Source organism: Diuraphis noxia, unplaced genomic scaffold (genome assembly GCF_037042655.1).
Source record: "Diuraphis noxia isolate RWA-SAM2 unplaced genomic scaffold, SU_Dnox_SAM2 contig0001, whole genome shotgun sequence".
NCBI lineage: Eukaryota > Metazoa > Arthropoda > Insecta > Hemiptera > Aphididae > Diuraphis > Diuraphis noxia.
In genome coordinates this window covers 88,217,329-88,241,196 of record NW_028301711.1, presented here as the reverse complement: position 1 = coordinate 88,241,196, position 23,868 = coordinate 88,217,329, and the positions used below count along the sequence as shown (strand labels likewise).

The following is a 23,868-nucleotide window of genomic DNA, read 5'->3' as shown; positions in this document are numbered from 1 at the left end:
AGTTATTATTATTTTAATAACTACAATATGTCTGTATGTCGGAGTATTTTATTTTTATTTCGCAGTATCGTCGTTTTTTAAGAATTCTGGTTAAGTTGAAGTCTCATTAAATTAAATACGCGAAAATTTTCATTTAAAAATACGTTTGCGTGTTCAAAGAATATGGATCTGTAAGAAACCCGATATTTGATTTTTTAAATTAAAGTCCTAAAAATAACTCTCGAAAAAGCTAAGAAAACTGACGTAATTAAACATAAAATATTAAACGAAGTTTTACAAATATTAAAAATTGTTCATTGGCGTTTTTACAATAATACCACTCAGCAGCCCATATTCTTTGATCACGTAAAGTATGTTCTATAAGAAAATCGTAGTAAATTACGACCTGCCATGATGGAGGCTATATGGATAAAAATGCTATATTTTTAGCGTTGTATGTCTATATGATTCCTCTAAATGGAACAAGAATTAAATTGAGTTAAATTTTTAATTTCCTATTTTAATAGATGTTTATGTAATATAATTGTTTATATAATTGCATTATATTTACTATTTATAAATTAGCGTAATTTGACTTTGATTAAAAGTAACTTGTCATTTATCAAGCTTATATAAATTAAAATAATTTACGTTAAAAAGTTAAGTTATAACTTTAACTTATTAACTCGTTTATGCCTATACTTGCATGTATAACATAAAAAAGTTAGATATTATATATAATATAGAATATTAAAGATTTACGTTAAAAATTGTATACGTTATTGGTAAACTAGTGTTTAATTCGTACTTCTTTTGGCGACACACCGCTATCTTCGTCATCATCGTCGTCAGAGACGCCGTCTATACCTCCTGTGCCACCGGTATTACGACTACGGCCACTGCCGATAGATGCCCCCTTGCCAATTCGTATATCTTCAAAATGGTAGTCTTCTTCATCACAGTCTTCTTGGCCATCGTCGTCTTCTTCATCTTCATCATCGTCATCATCAACATCGTCAAAATAATCATCGTCGATGCCATACGCTAGCCTACCACCTCGACGTCGTCGGCGCGCTGACGAAGCCGTCACGTCGTATTGTTGTTGATAGTACGCTCGACATGCCACATCCACCTATAAAGAAAAAGTAATAACTCGAAGAAACTTAAAGATAACATGCTACATGACTAAGGCTGTGCAACAATGTGGTAAGTATTCACTTGTTGCTCATAATGTATCTAACACTATTGGCATAATATGAATTTATGATTGGAAAATATTAAGTTTCCATATAAATATTACCAGCTGCTTAGGGTTCATATTGTAAAGAATGCGCTCGGCGTTTTCACCGTCCCCTCGGCTCTCCATGATGGCCAACAACAATTTAGACGCATTATTTTTCAGCTCCAGTACTAGGTCCATGCGCGTTTTGCCCAATGGATTTATGTCGTTCAGTATAAGTGCCGTGATTATATCCAAACCATTGGATTCATGCGTAGCGATACAATTTTGATTGTCGTGGCAGGGTCCCTAAATTCAATGTAATTAATATTGCATACATTTATTGATAAATATACAAAGTACTATTATTAGTTAAGTCATGTATTAGTTGCATAGCATGGCAGATAAAGAACTGAAAAAACTAACCTGGCAGTATTCTGTAAGTGTTTCCAGTGTTTGATTAATGAGCGACACATTGTTTTCGTTGATGTATAGGCCTAATAAGCCTAAGCCACCCGTTGTCGAACCACATATGCAGTCCAAAAACATCAAAGTTTCGGATACCAGATTATAATTGACTTTGTTGTTTTGATTTCGAAGCAAGTTCTGCAAAATACAACGATTGGTTCAAATCACGATAGCACGGTTAACAATATCGCCAATAGTTACATTTTTAGGAGCTAAATTCAACTAGTGTGGTGTTAAGAGATAGTTCCACTAAAGATTATATATATATTTTTATTATTCAAAGTAGTTTTTATAGTTGGTAGGAAGCTATAAAAAAAATATAGTACATCTACAATTAGTTTGTTACCAATAACTCAGTTATTTATGTTGATTATTTCTGATATAAAAATAGAGAGAATTTTTTTGTTGATTTTGATAATATAAAGAGGAAATAATGTAAAAAAAATCAAATGTGAAAAATCAATCAAACACAATAAATCTGACGAATCTAACCTGTAGATCACGGTTGTGATTTTCACATAAAAGTTGTAAGAAACGTAGAATAGGTTGCATGATCAGGATTTTAGGCGACAATAGTTGTTGCTGTTGTTGCTGTTGTTGCTGTAAGTATTGCTGCTGCTGTTCCTGCTGTCTATGGTAATAGTAGTAGTACGAATCATCAGCTCGCTGAAGTCTATCAGCTGCAGTACCGTTACCATCATCAACTATCGATGATAAGTGACTTTCATCGTCATCATCGTTGTCTCGTTCACCTGTGTATAATGAATTAATAGTTTGATATGACATAATGAGTTACTTTTCATGCTAAAATATATGGAATTGTTCGTAAAAAGGCGGACAATTGGGCACTGATCTGCTGTATAATTGTAACCGTCAAATATGTTATGGGAATGGATGTGTTAAAATTCAATTCAATAATAAATCATTGTATACGAAAAACGATTATGAGCGGAGATATTGTGTTATCCTAACATAAATATAAAAATTAAATTAATTAATTTAAAAAAATAAAAAATATCTCATTACTATAAAATAACTTTTCAGTGAAATTTTTTAACGATAAAGGTAAAATTAATTATTAAATATAAATTAAACATTTTTAATGTTACCTAGCTAAACTAACTTTCATGAAATATAATTTTATAGTACACTTAACATAATCTAAAATTAAAGTAATTTAAAAACACGTGATATTGTGTTCTAGGTGATACTATATATATATATATAGGTACGGTTTCCTGTAGAGTCAAACAGTGCGTCATCATGACGACGTACCAGCAGTGATGAGAGACGCGGGGTTTAGCAATTACAGGGAAATTAACCTAAAAAAGTTTTTATTATGTTAAAAATAAAATGATTATTTAAAATACCAGTGACAGAATTCATTGAAGACGAAACTGATAAATTTCGAGCTCCAACAGCGTACGCGTGGCTAGTGGCTGCTGCAGCTTGCGTTAGTTCTTCACGCAGCTCATCCGTCATTAAAATTCGACGCGTCCCACCAACACCTCTAGATCGTGTTGTAGTTTTACCTAAACGTATCAAAAACGAATTTACCATTTTACAACTATGAAAATATAAATATAAACAATATAAATCACATATCTATAACACATCATCGTTGTACTAAGTTTGATGGTTACGATACCCAATGGGAGGGGGTTGGGAGGAGGGCAAGATCAAAACAATCAGAAACATTATTTAACCACGTTTGGACACAAAATAATATTTTTATATGGAAAATGAGAGAATATTATTTGAAACACATCACACACGTTTAGTTGTTTTGCAGGCACACATTTTTTCGGACGTCACCAAAAATGAATACGTCGTTTGGGAACAATACGTTTAGGGAATATATTTATTTTTTTAAGAACTTCAGTTATATTCATGATTTGTACAGTTAAATTTAGAAAAAATAACCTAACTGAGATACTAAGAGATTAGATGAATTAAATTATTTGCACTGCAGTTATATTGATATAGGTATAATAAAATTTATATTCAATGATAGTAAGTGTATTACGTACATATTCATAGTTACGTATACTATGATAATCAAAATACTATGATTGATATTAGTTTGAAGATAAAGTTGACTAAAGTTGTAGCTAATATGATAAATATGATGGGTAACTAAAACGTGTCTGGTATATATTTATCTAAACATTCTCTGATTTACCAGTAAAATTATGAAATGCCTTTTATTCAGTGTCCAAACGTGTTGGCTTCAGCACCCGAAATAATAAGCCACTGATGTTATATTAAAACTATTAGGTACCTTTCTTTCCGGAACTACGATCAAAACGGTTATTTTGTCGTCGCTGACCACCATGGTTTTGTTGACTACTGGAAACTGGCATCCGTCGTCCACCTGCAGCCATTTCAGCTTCTTGCTGTTGCTGTTGGGCTGCCTGAGCTGCGGCTGTCGTAGCAGCTGTATTTACCGATACTATAACCGTTGACTTGATTTCGTTTTGGGCGTCACGCATTTTGTCATAAAATACTCGGAAAAATAGTTGGCAGCAGTTCACTGATGGGTCAGTCGGACTTGCACCACCACTTCTTCCACCACCAGCACCACCACCGGCTGAAGCTGCAGCCGCAGCGGCAGCGGCGGTACCTGGCGGTAATGGCGACAATAGTTTGTTGTAAACACTACGCTGAACAACGGGGTTGCCACCTTCCAACAGAGCAACGCCCAGCTGCACAGCTTCGACAAATATTGAGTAAGAGGGGGACGCGGAGAGAGCTGCTGCTGCGGCCGATGCCGATGGTCCAAAACCACTCGCTCCTGCACCACTACCGAAGTAATAATTGTTGCCAAAAAAATTACCACCAACGCCACCGATGCCAATTGAACCAAAAAATCCACCGACGGCACCACCACCACTACCACTACCGCTGGACATTGATGCCGCGGCTGCTGAAGCTGCAGCTGATTTTATAATAAGTTCAACGACCAAATCCGACGCCCCTTCTCTGTCCAGATGGGTTTGTACTTCGTGTAAAGTAAGCCCAGCACGCTGCAAGAATTTTGCTGCAAATATATATAAAAGACAACTTGTTATAATGAGGTGGTGCTGTCATTAGAATATACAACATATTAAGATGACGTCTCATGGAAACATGTAGGCATACAACGCTCAAGAGATAGCGTTGTTAACCATATATTATAGCCTTGGACAGGCTTCGCGGCAGACCGTCATTTTCTACGATGTTCTTATAAAACATATACTTTGCACGTTCAAAGAATATGGGTTACTGAGTGGTTTTATTTAAAAAACACCTATGAATACAATTTTAGAGGAGATTCATATCTGGTTTTGTGAGAAGCCCGATTTTGATATCTGTAAAATTTTGTATAATATTTCACGTTTAATCATGATTGCTTTTTTTTTAATTTTCTGAGTTATTTTTAGGACTTAAAATTTAAAAAATCAAAAATCAGGTTTTTACGGAACCAGATTAATATCTTTTTCAATTTTATTTATAGGTGTTTCTACAATAAAACCAATAGCCCATATTTTTCGAATGAAGGAAATTTTTTTCGTACTTATTTTGAACAGATTTCCTTTTAAGGAATATGTCTTATAACACTTCTGACACACAAGCAGGTAATATAAAGGCGCGTAAACACGATCGAATATTGTGTGACGTTCGAAGTGAGCTCACTCGAACGCGAAGGAGCACACATGAGCATTCGGATGAATTCTGTTTGTTCATGTGGACAAAAATTAAGTGCTAGCGGTATTCTTTTGAGCATGACAAAAATACCGACAGTGATCGACTCGCCATGCGTTTCTGTTCGACCTATTCGGCGAACGCTGACGAATACTTCCGAATGTTCGTGAACGTCGTCTACACGCTCGCATGATTAGTCGCACGCGCACGTGCGTGAGCATTCGCTACTTTTGTTCGCTCGTGTGTACGCGCCTTAATATAACCCATCTTATTGTACATCACAGTGGTCTTTAAACGGTGGGTTGCGACTTGATTTTGGGTCACGATAAGCCCTGTTAAAAATTAAAAAAATTCCTTATTTATATAGTATATATATATATTATAGTATTATTATGTAGGTCTTAAATCATAAATGCCGTGACAAAAAAAAAAAAAAAAAATAATAATAATAATATAACACTGGACAAAAAATTTTTGTATACATTTTTTGAATAGTAATTTTACTTGCTGCTACTAACGGAAATGAAAAATGAAAAAATAGCAACAATTAAAAAATATTCCCTCTCTAACGCTAATAACATTTTTATTTGACTAACAAAGCTAACATGGGTCGCGAAAAGGTATGGTAAGAAAAGTGAGTCCTAACTCCTAAGTTATAAAGTTTAAAGACCACTATGACTATCATTATATTTATTTTTTGTGTCGGTGAGTGAAGATCTTATATTCAGTTTTAGAAAGATAATAATTATTCACCACCCGGTCCATGAGTGACTCTGTGTTGTTGTTGTTGCTGTTCAGGTCTAAATGATATTGGGGGCGGAGGCGACCATGAAGTTGTTGATGGTGGTGGAGGTAAATGTTGCTGATGATTAGCAGTCACCGTTTTTGTTGAAGAATCTCCTGTAGCAGTGGAACCTATGAGGCGGCTGCCAGAAGTCGTAGAAGCGTTTTCATCATTATGTTCATCATCATCAGTAGCATTGCCATTGTTGCCATCAAGATCAGAAGCGTCTATTCCACTATCATTTGAACTATCCATACCCATCAAGCCTGTGCCGTTATTAAAGTACCTAACTAGCAAGCTTTGTCTCAGTGCATCACCCTGTAATCAACAACAATGTTATAGATAACAAAAGGCAAACATTTTTTTTTTTTGTAAAAATGACCTTTTTTTGAGCAAAATTAGGATAATTTTCAGTTCCATTGTTTACTTTGTCTAAAATTCCATATTCTTATGTATTTTTAATAATTATCTTTAGGTAGGCACTGGATTTTAAATTATTAATGTGTTAGCATGTAGAACATTTAAGTGTTACAACTGTTACTTAATGATATAAATTATTAATTGGAAATGTTATGTATACTTGCAACAGTATAACTAAAAGTAGAAGAATCACAACTATTTTAAACTAATACATTTAAGTAATATGGAATTACATTTACATTATGTAATTATATGTGTAAAAAAAAAAAGGATATATATTATGGTGATGTGAGAATTAGGTTGTAGTGATAAATACAAAACTTAGTAGCGTCATACCTTGTCACCGTAATCCAAATCTATAGCCATCATTTCTTGTAATGTTTTCAAAATTTTAACACATAATTTATCTTCTTTTTCTTCTAACAATTGTTCGGTATGTTTAATGAGTCTAGGGAAAAAATAATTAGTATGGAAATAAGATAAATATAACACAAAAAGAATTGTAGTGCAGAAAAAAAAAAATACAGAACGTGGCAAAGAACAAAATATGGGATGTGTAATCTGTAATACCTGTTGATGAAACCAGTTACACCACACGCTGCGGCAGCTACTGCTACTGAAGCTGTATCACCAACAGCAGCAGCTGCAGCCACATTAGGAAATAAAAGTTCCGGGCGATAGAGTATATCAACAAGTAGTGAGAGCTCAGCTTGGACCAATGGTCTGAGTTGATCTTCTAATACTAGAACTATGTCTTGTAGCCCCTCAACTATGCTTTTATCTAATCTGATCAACTAGAACATATAAATAAATTTTAAAAATTATGATGACAAGTAAGAAATCATTAGAAGTAACATATATATGTTATACTTGTGATTGTGATCTTTCAATCATCTTTTTGGGTGTTGACTTTGCCGCTTGTAACCATTTAGTTGTTTGTCTTCGGAGCAATAGCGCAGATGGTGATGAATTTCCACCTGACACACCTCCACTGGCAGAGGTCTGTGATTGCTTATTGAATATACCATTAATTTGAGTCTGCAATTGTGCAGGCAAGTCAATTGACATATTTTTGGCTGTTCAAATAAAAATCAAAACTTTAAAAAGTGTTTGCATTGTTTATGATTTAAAATACAGTAAACTAAAATAATTATTAGTTGAGTATATGAATAATTTATAATGGATGGAATTCCAAATGTAACTCACCGTAATCTGAAAGCGTACGTATTGTGTTTTCTACATTGAATCGCTGTTGAATAGTCAAATGGCCAGCAGCAGTCAGTTGCTGATGTAAGCGGACTGCGGCTTGTAAGAGTTGAACAAATATCGGCTGCCTAGACTGTAAAGACAATCGAACAAATATTCAATTAATATTCAGAAAATTGTCACTTATATAGCAAAAAATGAATAAGTAAAATATTACTTGTACAACAGAGGCAGCATTAGCGTTGGAGGCAGATGCTATTACGGCCGACGAGGAACCACTGCCATTATCATCAGCACCAGTTTGCAGTCGATGGTGGTGATGATGATCTGGTGATGAAGCAGTTGATACAGCTGATGCTGCAGTAGCTGCTGCAGCTGTCGATGAAAATGGACTACCGAAAAACGAACCAATAACAGTGATTAGAGCGTCGCAAACATATTTTACCAGCTTGCAATGTGATTTGGTACGGGTAACGCTAGCGATGGTCGGTGGCGAGGTAGTTATAGCCGCAGCAGCCACTTGGTCTGCTACACGGTTCATGTCAGGCAAGAAACTCTTTTCAAATACTGTCCACATGTGGTTGGATGCATAGATTTCTTTCATCTCAACTTCGGTATCCACATAACAATGATTCAAAAAGTTGACATACGCCTCTTTCACCTATTTCATAACAATTTGTAGATATAATTAATGAGCTCGAAAAAACTAAAATCAAGATCACAACTGAAGTATGATTGAAAATCTTCAATTACCTCTGGTATACAGTCTGGATGTGACACCATCGCGACAATATCATCCAATGGTAATAGACTGTGACATTTGATTTCTGTGTACACATTTTTACCCATAGTGCAATAAGCTAAAAGTTTAACCAACTCAACATGGTATCTGTAAAGACAACATACAAACTGTTTATATTATTTTCCTTATTATGTATAAAATGTAGTGATGATAATCACAATTTTTTGAATGACATTAGTAATAAGTAATGTATACAAAACATTAAAAGAACAGTTAAACAAACAAACCTCAGAGCATTATGATCATTATTGTCTTCATATTCCGATTCTTCAGCTGTCGTCACTCCTTCTTGCAGAGAACAGTCTTCTGTAGGTACTGATTCCCCAATATCTGTAGTTGACTTAAGTACATTTTGGTTGGTCTCCTGTTGTTTATCAGATGAGCCTCTTCTACAATCTACTGCTGTTAAAACTAGCATTTGCACGTCTTCTCGGTACTGTCTATCACGCTCTTTTCGCATCATTTCCACGAACTGTTGGAACGATGCCTTGTTGTCATTATAAAATACCAGCACGTCCTCACCAGCATTAAGCAGCTAATTAAATATTAAAAATTAATTACATTTTATGTATGGTTATAGTAAAAGTAATATATATATTGTAAGTGTAGCAAATATTTGTCTTTTATCACTTTCCAAAATTAAACAATGATAATAATAGTTCATAAATTATAATATTATTGTAATTCTAATACAAACTTACTTCTTGCATAACCATGTCCTGTGACTTCCTGATAAACTGCTGCTTCTGTATGGCAGCGGCTGCAGCTGCAGCTGCACCATGACGCTGCTTCATGCCACCACTACCATAGTAATAATTTTCAGGTTCCTGTACTGAGACATCCGACACCGAGGAGGATCCCGGTGCAGGCGAACAACAGCCTACTATTGTCTGGAAAAACTCCAAGTACTCGACCCGTTTTCCCTGCGATTCAATACAATGTATAAAATGTTGGACAACTTTATCACCACCGCCGCCGCCAATCTCATTACACAACACCGGATTATCTTTAAATATAGCACAAACAGTACGTGCGTCCCGAATCTAATGATACAATACAGTAATAGGATTCATTATTAATTTATTTAGTAACATTAAGTTACTTTTTTTTAACCATTAGTATACCTCAGGGTTTAGAAACAGGTCTAAGTGTGCATGCAGCAAATGCTGGTTTTGTGGGTTACCCAGGCAAAACGATTGGAGAAACTCATGAGCCAGTTCCATCAGACCATCCATACGCCGGTCTCCTTTTCGATCGTACGGCACCTGTAGAAGGTCCAACACTACTGTATGCACCCCTACATTGCGTAGTAGTCGTTGTTCATGCTTTTTAGGTTTTTTCATTACTGATGTTGTGGCTATGCTGGTTGGAGTTCCAATGGATAAATTTGATCTAGAAGATGATGATTGTAACCCAATACCCACTGATAAAGGTACACGAGTAACGCACAGTTCATTCATCCGAATCAGAATCTATAAAGCATAAAATCAAAATTTCATTCATTAAAAACAAAAACTGCCGATTTACCTATTGCATAAGTATTAATTTTATTATACTTATTTTTACATTATAGATGCTTGTTTCACCATGTTAATTTGGATTAAACTTATCCAAATTATTATTTTTGAAATATTAGTGGGAAATCATTGAAGTATCAAAGAGCAATATATTATAATATTTTAAGGTTTACAAAAATGTATTTAAAATGCTTAATAATAGTTGTTTTTATGTATTTTTAAAAAATTTGGAAAGTTATTTTAATTTATGAAAATAAAAAAGTTTAATTTGAAACAAAAGATAAGTTTCAAATAGTAACGCTTCATAAGGGTGGGCAGGGCAGCATTGGCTGCAAAGTAAGTAGGGACGAATACGTAAAAAGATAATCATGATCAATGATCAATACCTACATCACTGAAAACTGTTACCTTTTGTATTTTTTTATATTCATCATCTTCAAATTCTTCTTCACCACCACCACCGCTACCATCTGATACAAAAATATCAAAGGATCCTTTTTCAGTAATATTTGTAGGTTGAGTCACATGGGTACCTTCCACTACTGTAGATTGTGATGGTATAGATTTGTTGCCATTTACAGATGACGATGAAACTACTGGAGTGGTAGAATCTGCATTCAACATAGGCATTTGGGTAGTAAATTCAGATGTTTGTTGTTGATGTTCATCATTGCTATTATTTAATTGTTGGCTACCTCCAGCAGCTACTGTAGCTGCAGTCGATTTATTTGACTTGTAAACCCATAATTCAGATTTCTCAACACTTTGCCGTAGTACATCTAGATCTGATTTTATCTGTTTATATGATTCAACGTCAGCGTCCGACACCAGAAGTTGAACCTGTTAGGAAAAATGAAGAACAGTCAGTAATAAATACTAACTTATAATCTAGTATAAATATAATATTATAATAAATTATATCATGCTAATATAATACCTATATAATACATACAATACTAATATAAGATATTTGACATTTTTATAATATGTATTGTATTTCGTTGTAACTTATAATCAGCGCAAAAAACTAAATTGATCAGAAATTTTGAGTTTTTGATAGTGAAATCATCATTTAAAAAAAATACCTGTTTGAATGCTTGTAACACTTCTTGTCGTTGGCTAAAATGCCGGAACAACAGGTGTAATGCTCCTGAGACTAAGGCAGGGTAATCATGCATGGTCAAGTGAAGGAGCACGCGCAAAAACATTCGGCCGCCGTTGTCGTCTAGGTCCAAAGCGGCACCACCACACTCTTCGCTATTGTTAAATTAATCACACACACATATACACAGTTAGTCATAGTTAGTTATGGGTTAAGGAACAATAAAAAAAATAAAAAACCACTACTCAAAAGTACCAAACCAAAAACTCCAGGACACAATTGAATAAGTCATAAATTAAAATACCTTTCACCAAATATTCCTTCAGCTTGAGCAGCAACCCGTTCCAAATCAATTGACTTATGGTAGTGATGATCAATAAATGCTGATGAAGACACAGACGATGAAGATGTTGTGGAAGATGCTGTTGTAGGATTGGTAGAACTTGTTGGTGACCCCGTACCCGTTGTCTGCTGCGATAGGCTTGAAATAGATGCTGCAGCAGCTACCGCAGACCTTTCAATTTCATCAAATTCCCGTTTGAAAATTGACAGCAAACATCCAATACGGTAATCTAGGCGGACATCTAATATAAACTGAGAACACAACATAAGTAATTTTATAACCACAATAAACATAATTTGATATGAAGCATATAATTCAAGTTACAAAATAAATCACACAATTATAGCAATAATAGTTAGCACATTAATATTTTTTGTCAGAATACACAGTTCACTGACCTGTAATATTTCTATAATTTTCAACTTTGTGTCCATGACCAGAGGATATGCCTCACCACTCACAATCGTTGAACCACTGCCACCAGTCTGCTGATGTAGTAGTGATGAAGACGATGAACCCGTTGTAGCAGTGGTAACCATACTCAATGTGGATTTTGATTTATTTAACAGCGGCGGGGGATGCCTGCGACCACTACTTCCACCAAGTGTGAGTCCAGTAACTACGGCGCCAACGTCTCCAATAGCTGATCTCATAGCACCAATTCCTTCAGCTGTATAAAAGTTTACAAGACACCTAATTATAAACTTTTATGATAGATTTTTTTATGGAGTCGTGTTTTGTTTAGATAAAGATGTAATAACAGCAGCTATGAAGCTAATAATTGAATTGTTCCTTACCTTGCACATCTGCCGATGTTGTCGATGTTGTTGTTGTAGCGGCTACTGCTGCTGAAACACTGTTAACAATATCACTTCCATTGCCACGACCAACAGCCGCAAAGTCATTTTCTGACACGCAATCTAAAATGCTCAATAGTGTTTTTGTAAGTCGAAGCAAATCACCAAAACTGTAGAAACCAAAATAAATCAAGTCTCTAGCCAACTTGACAACCTGTATACACACAAAAATCATTTTAAATCATCAAATAAATGAATTAATCTAATACCTCAAAACGCTTATTAACTATTAAAAACAGTTAGACAAAAAAATATTTGAAAATTATGTTTTTAAAATATTCCAAAATAGCCATGTGCCTTATACCAATTCAAATTAATCCCAGACATTAATTGTGAAATATTTAAACTTTAATCTTTAAATGTTTGAAAAAAAAATGATTACATTTTAATTGTTAGGAAATTTGAAAAAAATATAATAACTATTATTTTTAATTTTATCTGTTATAGTGTAATCTAAATTGCCTATATTAATCAATCTTTTTTCTTTGTAATTTTTGTTGGATTTTTGTTATATTATGATGACAGACAATAAGATTTTATTAATAAACAGAGAAATAACTCTCTAATAAAGATATAATATAAAAAAGTATGAGTCAAATTTTATAACTGACGCTTAATTTTGATGTGTTAACATAAATCTGACGACTTAAGCTTAATAAAATGTAGGTTACTTATGTGAAGTAAATACATATATATATATATATATATAAATAAATACTTAGGTGAAATATTATAATTTATGAAATATATATAGTAATAATATTTAAGTGTTTTATGATAAATTACAATGATTAATAATAATAATAAAATATCATGTGATATTTACATTAAACATATCAATCATATCATGTTACCATGGCTACATATAATTGGGCTACTGAGTTGAACGATTGCACGAGGAACTTCTATTACACTATTTCGAGACATCGATTTAGCAATTAACTCTAGACCCATTTAAAAAAAAAATTTTTTTGGTGGGGAGGGGAGGGGAAGTGCTTAAAGATGTTAAACCATCAGTTATATTAATTTATAACATTGAACACCTGAAATTCGCTATACGAATAAATATCAACTTAAATAATATTTAATAGATATAAAAAAGTTAACCTCAAAAGTTAATTTATTTTGTTGAGCATCTTGGAAATTCCACATTTTTGCAACTACGTTGAACAAATAGTCCTCCACAAATGCTATGGTAGAGCTGAATCTGGTGCGAACTTGTTGAGCAGCGGCTGTATCATTGTTTAATCGTCTATTGTTATCATAGCTGTGACAATTGTACAATACTTGTTATATTTAATCATTATACATGATAAAATCATTATAAATTTCTTACTCGTCAATGCTTATTTTCAATGGAATTTCAGACCACAATCGGGCATATTTGACAGGAGTGACAGGTTCCTGAGGGTCACGATCTACATGCAAGTGCAACATGAGCCGACAAAATGAAGCACGTAAATCATAACGGACGTTCTCATCAGCCATGCACCTGTTAATGTAAAAATAATAAATATAATTCAATGTACTCACTGTTCATTATTATGTGAAAAATATAAAAGTATAACATTATAATAAAAAATAAACTTATATGGAAACAATATTTTAAACTGAAATAAACTTTGTAAACTAATAGCTAATAGTGGCATTAAATGAATAAAAAAAATTCAGAATGAGTCATACAATTTTCACATTAAAAATTATTTTTTGGTTATAATCAATAATGTATGCAGATTTAAGAAATTGTAAATAAAAAACATTAAACAGACAATATTAAAATTTAATTAAGTATAAATTGTTTAATTATTAGTAAAAATAAATATTATAAAATTATAATAATTAATTATATATAATATAATTATGTCCATATCATTAACATCTTAAAAATTAATTATAATTTAACAAAATGTGTATGCAATACTTTTTTTTTAGTCCTATATCCTTGAAGAAAATGTTTAATGGTTAAATACTAACTAAGTGACTATTATTTTTTACAGTTAAGTTTAATCTTTGTTCATGCTACATTAAGAGGATTTCAACTCATTATTTGTTTTCTTCTTTAACTTACACGCAATATAGCACATTTACATTTAGCAGAATAAACTCTGTGTTATTACTTTTAATATTAAAGAAAATACACCTAAAAGCATTTTTAAATAGTAACACGCTCATGAAAAACCAAAAACAATTAAAATATCATAAAATAGCTAACGTAACAACACAGATAATATTCTTATATTAAAGTTTGATAAGTAAATTGATTATAATACTGAATGTCACAACATAGTTCTGTTGTATGAAAATTTAGTATACTGCTATAGGTCAGAGAAAGAAAATAAATTATGTAATGACAAGTTGACATCCTCCGAACAAATAATAAAATATATATAATTATTTTTTAAGCTTAACAAGTTGAGTACTGACAACATGATGTCGACAAATTGTATATTTTGTTCTTTATGGCCGAGTCGACTTATCGTCGACTACTTGTTCATTATTTTTTTTATCGTTCCCAATAATACCAGCCTACAAAAAGATTATTTTATCTTAATCCTCTGTACAGGTAAGAGGTTAAAATTATTTATTTTGTCGTGATCTGAAATTTAGGGAATTTTTTCTATTATAGATATAGATAATATATAATGGATAGGCCATCCCTATACTAAGCACCCATGGAGCTGCGTTCCCAAAGTTTTGGTGTATGCCCTATCTAAATCATTGTTACTAGTAGTAACTAATAGGTAACCATTTTGACTTATCACTATCTACTAGTACTTGTTATCAAACAAATTATTATAAGTAATTTTATATTAATTTATATTTTCTTAAATATTATCTATGATTATAGATAGTCGATTTTCGTGATAAAGATAACCAATTAATTATATATAAAATAATTATAAGTTATTTGATATGGGTGGCTTCATGTGGAGCTACACTGATAATTTTCTTCATTTTTTACAATGTAAATAATATTATATTCAGTTGTATGTCATTTATCTTGGATTTATGTTGAACGCTTATATACTATTCATTATTATTTATTTTATTTCTGCTCAAGTACTAATGGCTGCTAAATATTTGTTGTTTTTAATATTATTTCAACGACATATTGAATGTCGTTTTTTTGTTTAAATATAAAAGCAAAACATTGGTAAAAGTATTGACACACTTTACATGTGTCAATACTAACAAGGAACCTCTTCGAAAAAGAAAATGCTCTATATAGGGGGTTGTTCAGTTCAATCCATGCCCCACTCAACATGTTAACTACCTTTAATATAATTTTGTCTGGAATAAACTATATAAACTGTTGGTTTACTAAATAATATTATACACACTTAAGAATCAAGTCAATGTCTAGATGTGGTGAAAGATTGTTCAGTGCTAGATATTGACGGTTTAGGCACATATTTGAGAATAGGTCCAATTGATGTCGATAGTACTCAAGCAGATGCCAATCATCATAACCATTGCAGTTTTTTGATGCCGCTGTTGCAGCTGCACCAGCTTTGTTGTGTTGGTGTAGATGCTGTAATTGCTGCAGTTGCCAGCGACGGGCCTCTGCTGATAGGTCAACCAACGATTTGGAATTCTGTTTTTAATATAAATATTCATTTATATAAATCTATTATTATTATTTGTCACTAGTTTTTGTGGTTTTAAAAAAATTAGTGAACCAACCTTCCCATTATTCCAAGATAACATGACCACTTGGTCATCATTTAAGTTAGAATCAATATCAGTTAGTTCATGGATATTCAATGGAGGAGCCGTTCCACTTTTGCTACGCTGCAGCAATTTCTTCATCATTCTTTGGTATGAAGAATATTAATAAACAATACAAATTATGTTTATCAAACAGAAATTAACACACTTACATTATTAAATATATAGACAAAATAAGATAACTACTTACCGGGTTTCTATCAGAATATCTCGAGAACCACTTAAGAGTACACTTTTACAGATCAGTTCTTGAGTAATGGCGATGGCTTTCTTATTTGATATGCATAAATCACTTAGGTAATCGAGGAATCTGGGTGCTGACTGACTGAATCCTCCTCCGCCACCATTTTTTAACCGTACTAGGCCAACAAATGTCTCAATTTCAGCAGCTGTAATGTGTTTTTCTAGCAGTTTTCGGTTATTGTGTAACAGCGCTGTTATTGTGTCCTCGGCAAGAATGTCAAGACCTATTTGTTTTTGCATGAACCCAAAATGTTTGGCTATGTATTCCTGTAAATTTTATTTTAATTACAACATTTATTTAATAGTATAGTAACTATATGGTAATATGATATAATCATATACATATATAATTTTTTTAAGTAAAATTTATAATTTTCAATTAAACAGGTTAAAATAATTTTTGTAAAATATTGTTTCTGTCGAATTTTTGGTGTATAAAAATCAATAATACCTAACATAGTTTAATAAATAATCATTAATATGCATTATGTATATTAGGCAAGTAGGCAATACCTGATTTTTGCGATAATCATGCTGACTAAGTCTTAGTATTCTATAACATAACCGGAACATATATTTGTATGCAGCTGCATATTTTTGATTATCTCCATCTGGAGGTTCTGCTGCTGTTATTAATGAAGCAGCAGCTGGTCCACCACAACCATCTCGAACACCACCACTTCCACTATTGTTTCCTCCATTATTAGAATTTATGACATTATCCATGACAAATGGAGCTTGTAGTATCTTGAAAAGTTGCTTGAGTATGTCTTGTTCACGGAGCAATTTTTGGCGGTCTCTATTTATGATAGTAATTATTATAATAATAGCATAGGTTGTAACTTATAAGAAAAATTAGTAAAAAACTACCTGTTTGGATTTGCTACCACCAACTCTAATGCTTCTGATTTGTTTTGTTCATTTTCCATATCAGCCACAAAGTACACAATGTCCTGAAGCAGTGTTGTGACAGCCCTTTATTTTAAGAGAGGAATAAATATGCAAAAATTGTTATAACAGTAACAACATTTTCTGTTAAGAGGACGTCTAACCCGCATGTGTTGTCTCCGTCTTACACACGTACGACCTAGAAAATTATCGTTTGCTAGTTTCAATAGGGTATTATCAGTTTTGATATTAGAGTGAATCCACCTATTATCAAACTTTTAGGTAGCAACATTATCTGTGTTCTCTTGTTGGTTTTTTACGATATTTTAATTTTTAAGTGAGTTATGAACATTTTAAAATATTCATAATTTACATACACATAACTCACTTATAAATCAAAACATCGTAAAAAACCAACGAGAGAACACAGATAATGTTGCTACCTAAAAGTTTGATAATAGATGGATTCACTCCAATATCAAAACTGACAATACCTGATTGAAACTAGCAAACGAACATTTCTTATGTCGTACGCATGTAAGACGGAGACAACACATGCGGGTGCGACGTCCTCTAAATATTAACTATTTGAAAATAAACAACTTACCTTCTTTCATTAGCTGATATAGAGCCATGTTCTAACAACTTAGCGCTATTACACGCCAACACTTTACACGCATCATTAGCAAAGTCCAAATCACGCACCTCAGAAGGCGATACTGGTATTAAGGCAAATGCTTCTTTGTCATCCTTGACTGGAGCACAGCCAACCTTTTTTTATTCAAGTGAAACATCTTTAATTATAGTAATTACAAAAAAAAGTAAATAAAAAACATTAGTTACTTTGGACATGACTGGCTTATCTTCATCCTTGTCAATGGGAATCGAAGTGCTGTGGACCCACGTATTAGTACACAAATGATGGAGACGAACATAGGAGGACTGTGGCACTACTGAGTCTAAATTGGCTGGTTGATGATGTTGAATTGCAGCCATTGTTGTACTACCGTAACCTCCACCATAACCTGAAATTACTTGAGTTCCACCATATGCCGGAGTGCTACCAGATTGTAATTGTCGTGCAGCCATCCTACTTTGACCACTTCGGCCCTGATATAGTGTTGTAGGGTCAAGTTCAAATAATGAAGATATTTCGTTAGAATGCGGTACTGACACCAAATGATAAACAGGTCCGCCGTGAACATCTATATATATAAATTGTAACAGAGAAGATAAAATACTTAAAAAATAAACCAATGAAAACATGAACAAAATTGAAGGGCTATATGACAGAAGCGCCAAAGGTACAAAAATAACCTATCATTTGTGCCAAAATGTGTAGGACATAAGCGCCAATATAATATTGTATACCTAACATGTGAAATAGGCGCCAAAGGTGCAAAAATTACAAATAATTTGGGCCGAAATTAAAATTTTATGTAAGTAGATATTTAAAAATTGCTCTTTTAAATAATTATATTATGTTAAAAAAAATGTCAATAATAAATTATAATATAAATGCAAATAAATATAAATTTAATAAAACGGTTGCGATTTTATAATAAAAAATGTCAATAATAAATTATGATATACAATACACATGCAAATAAATATAAATTTAATAAAACGGTTGCGATTTTATAAAAAACGTCAATAATAAATTATGATATACAATTATACAGATATACTCTTCGTGAGATACCCTTAATTTATTGTTAGGAGTAGAATTCATAAATAAATATGTTTCACTTTGTAATTTTAATAATACATCAATTACTATATGGACGGAACAATGAGCCAAATAAAATTGATCTTTTAAATGTCGATGATATGATTAAGATTAAACGTTGGAGTTTTTGAACGATATAATTCTAAATTTAATATCTGTTATTTAACATCTATTAACCGTGGCACACAGGTACCTAGGATTTTGGCGCTTTCGTACGATACGATTTTGGCGCTTTCGTACGATACGATTTTGGCGCTTTTGTACGATACGACTTTATTTTTTCTTATCTAATTTTGGCGCTTATGTCTTTCACCGAATTGAAGTACCTCTGAGTTTTGATCGCATTTGATCCATAGTTTCGTCGTCATCTATTTCAGCAGCTAGATAGTGACCGGTAGCAAGGTGTTTAAACCGAAATAGACAGTTCCAATGGCCGGCACCACCACGACAAGGATCATGCTGCACTACCTGTGAAAAAAATATGCATTTATTACACGCAATGGTTCTAAACCTGTGCTTAATTAATTTATAATTTGTAATAAAAATATTAATTTGAAAGAACATAAAAAGATAAATATTCATACAAAATAAATATGGGAGACAGTCCTTTATGTAATAACAACACATCGACGAATACTAGGTCTACTAATGTCGGTATCGGCATAATGTACATTCTGCAAGATGATAATAATGGCTGTATATAACATATATACGTATAATGATATAGATGTGCATGAACTGAGTCATCGTGATTCATGATGACGTTGACAAATTACTTAAGTGACATTTTTACGATAAAATACTATAATAAGATAAATTATAAAATAAAATATAATATGGATTATTAAGTCTGCGTAATAGCAGAAATAGACAATTAACAGGAACATATACAAAATTATTTTAACCACATTAAAACCGACTATGGAGAAACCTAAACGAGATAACTTTACAGTATTTACATTATTTATATTTATTTTATTTTATTTATTTTACATTTACATATTTATATATCAGGGATTGTCAGCATTTATTAAACGAGTCAAAAAATAAAAACCTATATCTGGAACAAACGGCATACACATTATATTCATCGTATCGTGTTTAATCTTTTCACCACTTAAAATTATAGATCACGGGCCACATTAAGTACAGTCGTAGGCTAAATTTGACTCACGGGGGCCATAGTTTTCCTACCACTGGTGTATTTTATAGTTATCACAAATCAAACTATTAATGAGTTATAGTTAAAATGGTAAATAATATATAATGTGTATTAGATAAGTTTTAATACTATATTAATAAATTAATAAATTTTATCAAAGCAATAATTGTGTTATATAAAACATTAATATCAATTTATATAATAAACATAATAGTTATTCGGTTTATTTTAAACCTCCTATAAAAGCGAAGTATATAAATGGTTTTACTAAAATCTGTAAGTAGTTTCTCTAAATTTGAGGTTTCTAACCAGTTGATCACGATGTATCAAGAAATCTATATAATATTATAAAAGCGTATTATTTTATTGTAATTTGTAACTTCTAATTTTACAAAATAAGAACGGTTTAGTAATTAATTAGGAGCCTACTTCTAAAAACTTCAAATTTTAAGTGTGCATACTAGTTAAAAAAGGAGGACTCCAGATCTAAATTGCATACAAATTAATAAATAATAAATATTTATAGCATGTATAAATAATTGTATAGGTACACATTTTCGTAAGAGTTTTCACGAAAAAATTGTGTAATTCTTATTAAAATAAATTAATATAGGATCTGCTTATTTTTGCATATTCAATGTACCATCCATTTTTTATATTTTGACTTGTTGAATTATAATATTCATATCAACATTTCAATGAAATTTTTTTTCTAAAAATTAATGTCGATGAAAATTTTTTGCTCGGTCAAAAACTATTAAAATATAATACAAGGTTCCTCGTAACTTCGTGAGACATTGTTAGTGGAAATTTAAAAAAGTTGAGAGTAAGTCCATTATAATTTTAATGAGCTAACGAATTTATAATTTTTACAAAGTTCGTAAAAATTACGAAGATTACGAAAAATTAATAATTATTTTAGATAACAATTTATAAAATTTGTTCTTATTATATCTAATGTTTTTAAATTTCCCTTTATTCTAAATTTAACCAAAATAAAATTCCAATTGGAAAGCCAAATAAATTTTTTATGAGCGTTTGAAATTAGACATTAAATAATAAAAAATTAACAAATTTTCATACAATGGTTTAGTTACTTAAAAAAATAGTAAATGTAGGTACTTAAATTTACTTAATAGTTGGTAATATTATAAGCTGACCGAAGATTTTCGCTCAGAATCATATTTCTTATACAACGATTAATGAATTAATATTTAACACACAGAGCCGGATGGGTTAGGCGAGCTACCGAGAAAATCTCGGTGGGCCACTTAAAGTTAGGGCCGGTAGTGTCAGAGTGTGGGTGAAAATAAATACATGTTAGAATAAGTAAATAAGTTAGTATCGATTTTAGACGTAATAAACCAATAAAAATAATAGAGACCCAAATTTTGGGACAGTGAATATGTAAATGGGCCGCTTAGAAGGGAAAATCTCGATGGGCTGATATATACCAATCCAGCCCCGTTAACACATCCATTACAGTGACTCTCTGGTATCCAGGCAACTATTATATAACCGAGGAGTGTTACCCACTTACTCATTTTTGTTGATTGATTTACAAAACATACATGCATAATATTATGATGTATAACATTTTTGAATCTTCAAAATAAGTTAAATTTGGTAAATTTGCAACATACAATTTTGGAGAGTTGTATGTGTTATGAAACAAATTTTGCTGAATAAGCAACTTAGAAATAGATTATAGAAAATAAGAAATGGGCTCACTGAATGATCTTGAGATATAGGAAAAATTCACCTTTTGTCCGATTTATAAATTCTTAGAAAATTATACTTTTTTAGTCTATCTAAGAAAAATTGTATTATTTTCTATCTATAATTATATTTAAACAAATAGAGGTGATAATCATAGATGATGACTTACTTCCACTTCCCAAAGTGCTTTGCTTGATGTGGCTGCCGTGGCTGAAGTTCGTCCTGTTGTTCGTAAGAATACATGCTGTTGTCTTTTATACTCATCCATTGTAAGGAACTTTTCCTGTTCAGCATGAAATAAGCGTAGAACGTCTCCTCCTTTTAACACATCATCTTGATTGTCGCGGTGCTCCATGAATAAAGTGACCTTCCACGACTGCTGTTGATATTGTTGAATTTGTTGATTGTTACCATGTTGTACATGATGATGGATGGACGAGCCTGTAGCAGCATTGACAACGTTTACCTGAATTCCATAACATTTTATCATGAAAATACTGATGTAAATACATGATTTTATAATAGATAGCACATAAATAACATTTCTATTATTGAGTAGTATGTTTTATTATTTTAGGAAATGAAAAAATTATAATTGTGTATTTTAAAATTATTATTTGATTAAAATTAATTTAAAAGAAATTTGAAATATAAAATAAAATAAAATAAAAATAAATAAATAAATATACAACATCATTGTTAGAAATTCTATTTAATCAATTCATAATTTATTATTAAAACTCCAAGAGTATAATAATCCAGTATAATACTTATAATATGTAAATAATTTAATAAGTTAATTTTTTAATTTATTTAAAGTAATTAATTGATAAATAATAATCCATGTAAATATAATATGCTAATATTAAAATTGCATAAAATGGTTTTGTTTTTATTTTCATGATTCCTATGATCAAATTTGTCGATCCTATTAGTATATTATAATGTAAATTAAATATGAGATATCAAGTATATAATTATAAAGAAAATAATCGATTTAATATTCATAGCATACAATAATTAAGGTAGGTCAAGAAAATATACTAGTACAACACTATAATAATTGAAATCATACATGTTACATAACACACACATATAAAATAATATAATAAACAATGAGAGTATAATTTGGAGATTAAAATATTACTGACCTCTTTGCAACCGGGATTGTCAGGAAGCTCAAAATTTCCAGCAACATGCAATGCAACTTGTTGTTGTTGATGATTATAGTAGGCACCGCCTCCAAAACTGCTACCACCAAATGAACTAATGCCACCAAATCCTCCTCCTCCACTAAATCCACTGCCTCCACCGAAGCCAAATCCCATTGTACCACCCATAGCACCTCCTAAACCAGGCGTACCGAGAGATGCACCACCACCAACACAGGCTGGCACCATGGTGACCTTATCTCCGAGAACAACATTATCCCCGGTAGAACGCAGTTTATAAAATGGCATCACATACCACCATGAGCCCTCGTTACCATTTGCATCAAGGTAGACACGCATAGCATTTTTTTCCAACAGAGCAGGCAGGCGCTTGTTTACAGTCAAGTACTTATTGGATTTTAAATGTAGAAGCTGTAATGAGTAAAACAATTGTAAATAAAAATAAGTAAAAGTTTATTTATTGCGATACTATTGCATACCTGTACAACAGTGCCATATTGGATTACAGTCCCCAATAGTTTGCGGTTCTCTGACTCATTCTGGCGCTTTTCTATCTCAGCAGCATGCTACAAAAGGGTGAAAGTTAAAATTTTATATGCAATTTAGTAAATAATATGCTAGCGGTAAAGTAAATAATCTTTCACTCAATAGATATTTTATAATTCTTCAGTAAGCTTGAAGGAATTATAATGATGTAATACTTCAAAGATTATATTTTACTTAGATATATCAACATGTATATACTATGTATGGCATACTTAACAATTTCTTATTTATTGCTTAACATAATATCATGGTAAGTTGTATAATCATTGTATGTACAATCGGAATTTTCTAACATATTA

The 23,868-nt window shown here is 31.9% G+C and overlaps 1 protein-coding gene across 2 annotated transcripts in view; it reads right to left on the bottom strand.

Annotated features, from left to right (window-relative positions):
- Itpr (Inositol 1,4,5,-trisphosphate receptor) overlaps positions 1-23,868 on the bottom strand; it is a 35,106-nt gene that overhangs the window by 8,252 nt on the left and 2,986 nt on the right. The window contains exons 5-39 of one of the 2 annotated variants that reach the window (XM_015517930.2): positions 23,503-23,589; positions 23,003-23,434; positions 22,021-22,317; positions 19,297-19,438; positions 18,085-18,446; positions 17,849-18,012; positions 17,224-17,328; positions 16,867-17,152; positions 16,301-16,620; positions 16,066-16,195; positions 15,723-15,976; positions 13,718-13,873; positions 13,489-13,648; positions 12,322-12,535; positions 11,923-12,194; positions 11,486-11,775; positions 11,165-11,336; positions 10,775-10,919; positions 10,488-10,690; positions 9,687-10,034; positions 9,264-9,605; positions 8,790-9,097; positions 8,514-8,649; positions 7,978-8,421; positions 7,761-7,893; positions 7,425-7,630; positions 7,125-7,348; positions 6,891-7,002; positions 6,104-6,452; positions 3,948-4,706; positions 3,037-3,198; positions 2,159-2,418; positions 1,625-1,804; positions 1,280-1,507; positions 788-1,111 (exon numbers count right to left, since the gene is read on the bottom strand). In XM_015517930.2, coding sequence (XP_015373416.2) covers positions 788-1,111; positions 1,280-1,507; positions 1,625-1,804; positions 2,159-2,418; positions 3,037-3,198; positions 3,948-4,706; positions 6,104-6,452; positions 6,891-7,002; positions 7,125-7,348; positions 7,425-7,630; positions 7,761-7,893; positions 7,978-8,421; positions 8,514-8,649; positions 8,790-9,097; positions 9,264-9,605; positions 9,687-10,034; positions 10,488-10,690; positions 10,775-10,919; positions 11,165-11,336; positions 11,486-11,775; positions 11,923-12,194; positions 12,322-12,535; positions 13,489-13,648; positions 13,718-13,873; positions 15,723-15,976; positions 16,066-16,195; positions 16,301-16,620; positions 16,867-17,152; positions 17,224-17,328; positions 17,849-18,012; positions 18,085-18,446; positions 19,297-19,438; positions 22,021-22,317; positions 23,003-23,434; positions 23,503-23,589 — 8,706 coding nt within the window. Of the gene's footprint in view, positions 1-787; positions 1,112-1,279; positions 1,508-1,624; positions 1,805-2,158; positions 2,419-3,036; positions 3,199-3,947; positions 4,707-6,103; positions 6,453-6,890; positions 7,003-7,124; positions 7,349-7,424; positions 7,631-7,760; positions 7,894-7,977; positions 8,422-8,513; positions 8,650-8,789; positions 9,098-9,263; positions 9,606-9,686; positions 10,035-10,487; positions 10,920-11,164; positions 11,337-11,485; positions 11,776-11,922; positions 12,195-12,321; positions 12,536-13,488; positions 13,649-13,717; positions 13,874-15,722; positions 15,977-16,065; positions 16,196-16,300; positions 16,621-16,866; positions 17,153-17,223; positions 17,329-17,848; positions 18,013-18,084; positions 18,447-19,296; positions 19,439-22,020; positions 22,318-23,002; positions 23,435-23,502; positions 23,590-23,868 lie in introns of both variants that reach the window. The other variant, XM_015517928.2, reaches the window with a different exon arrangement.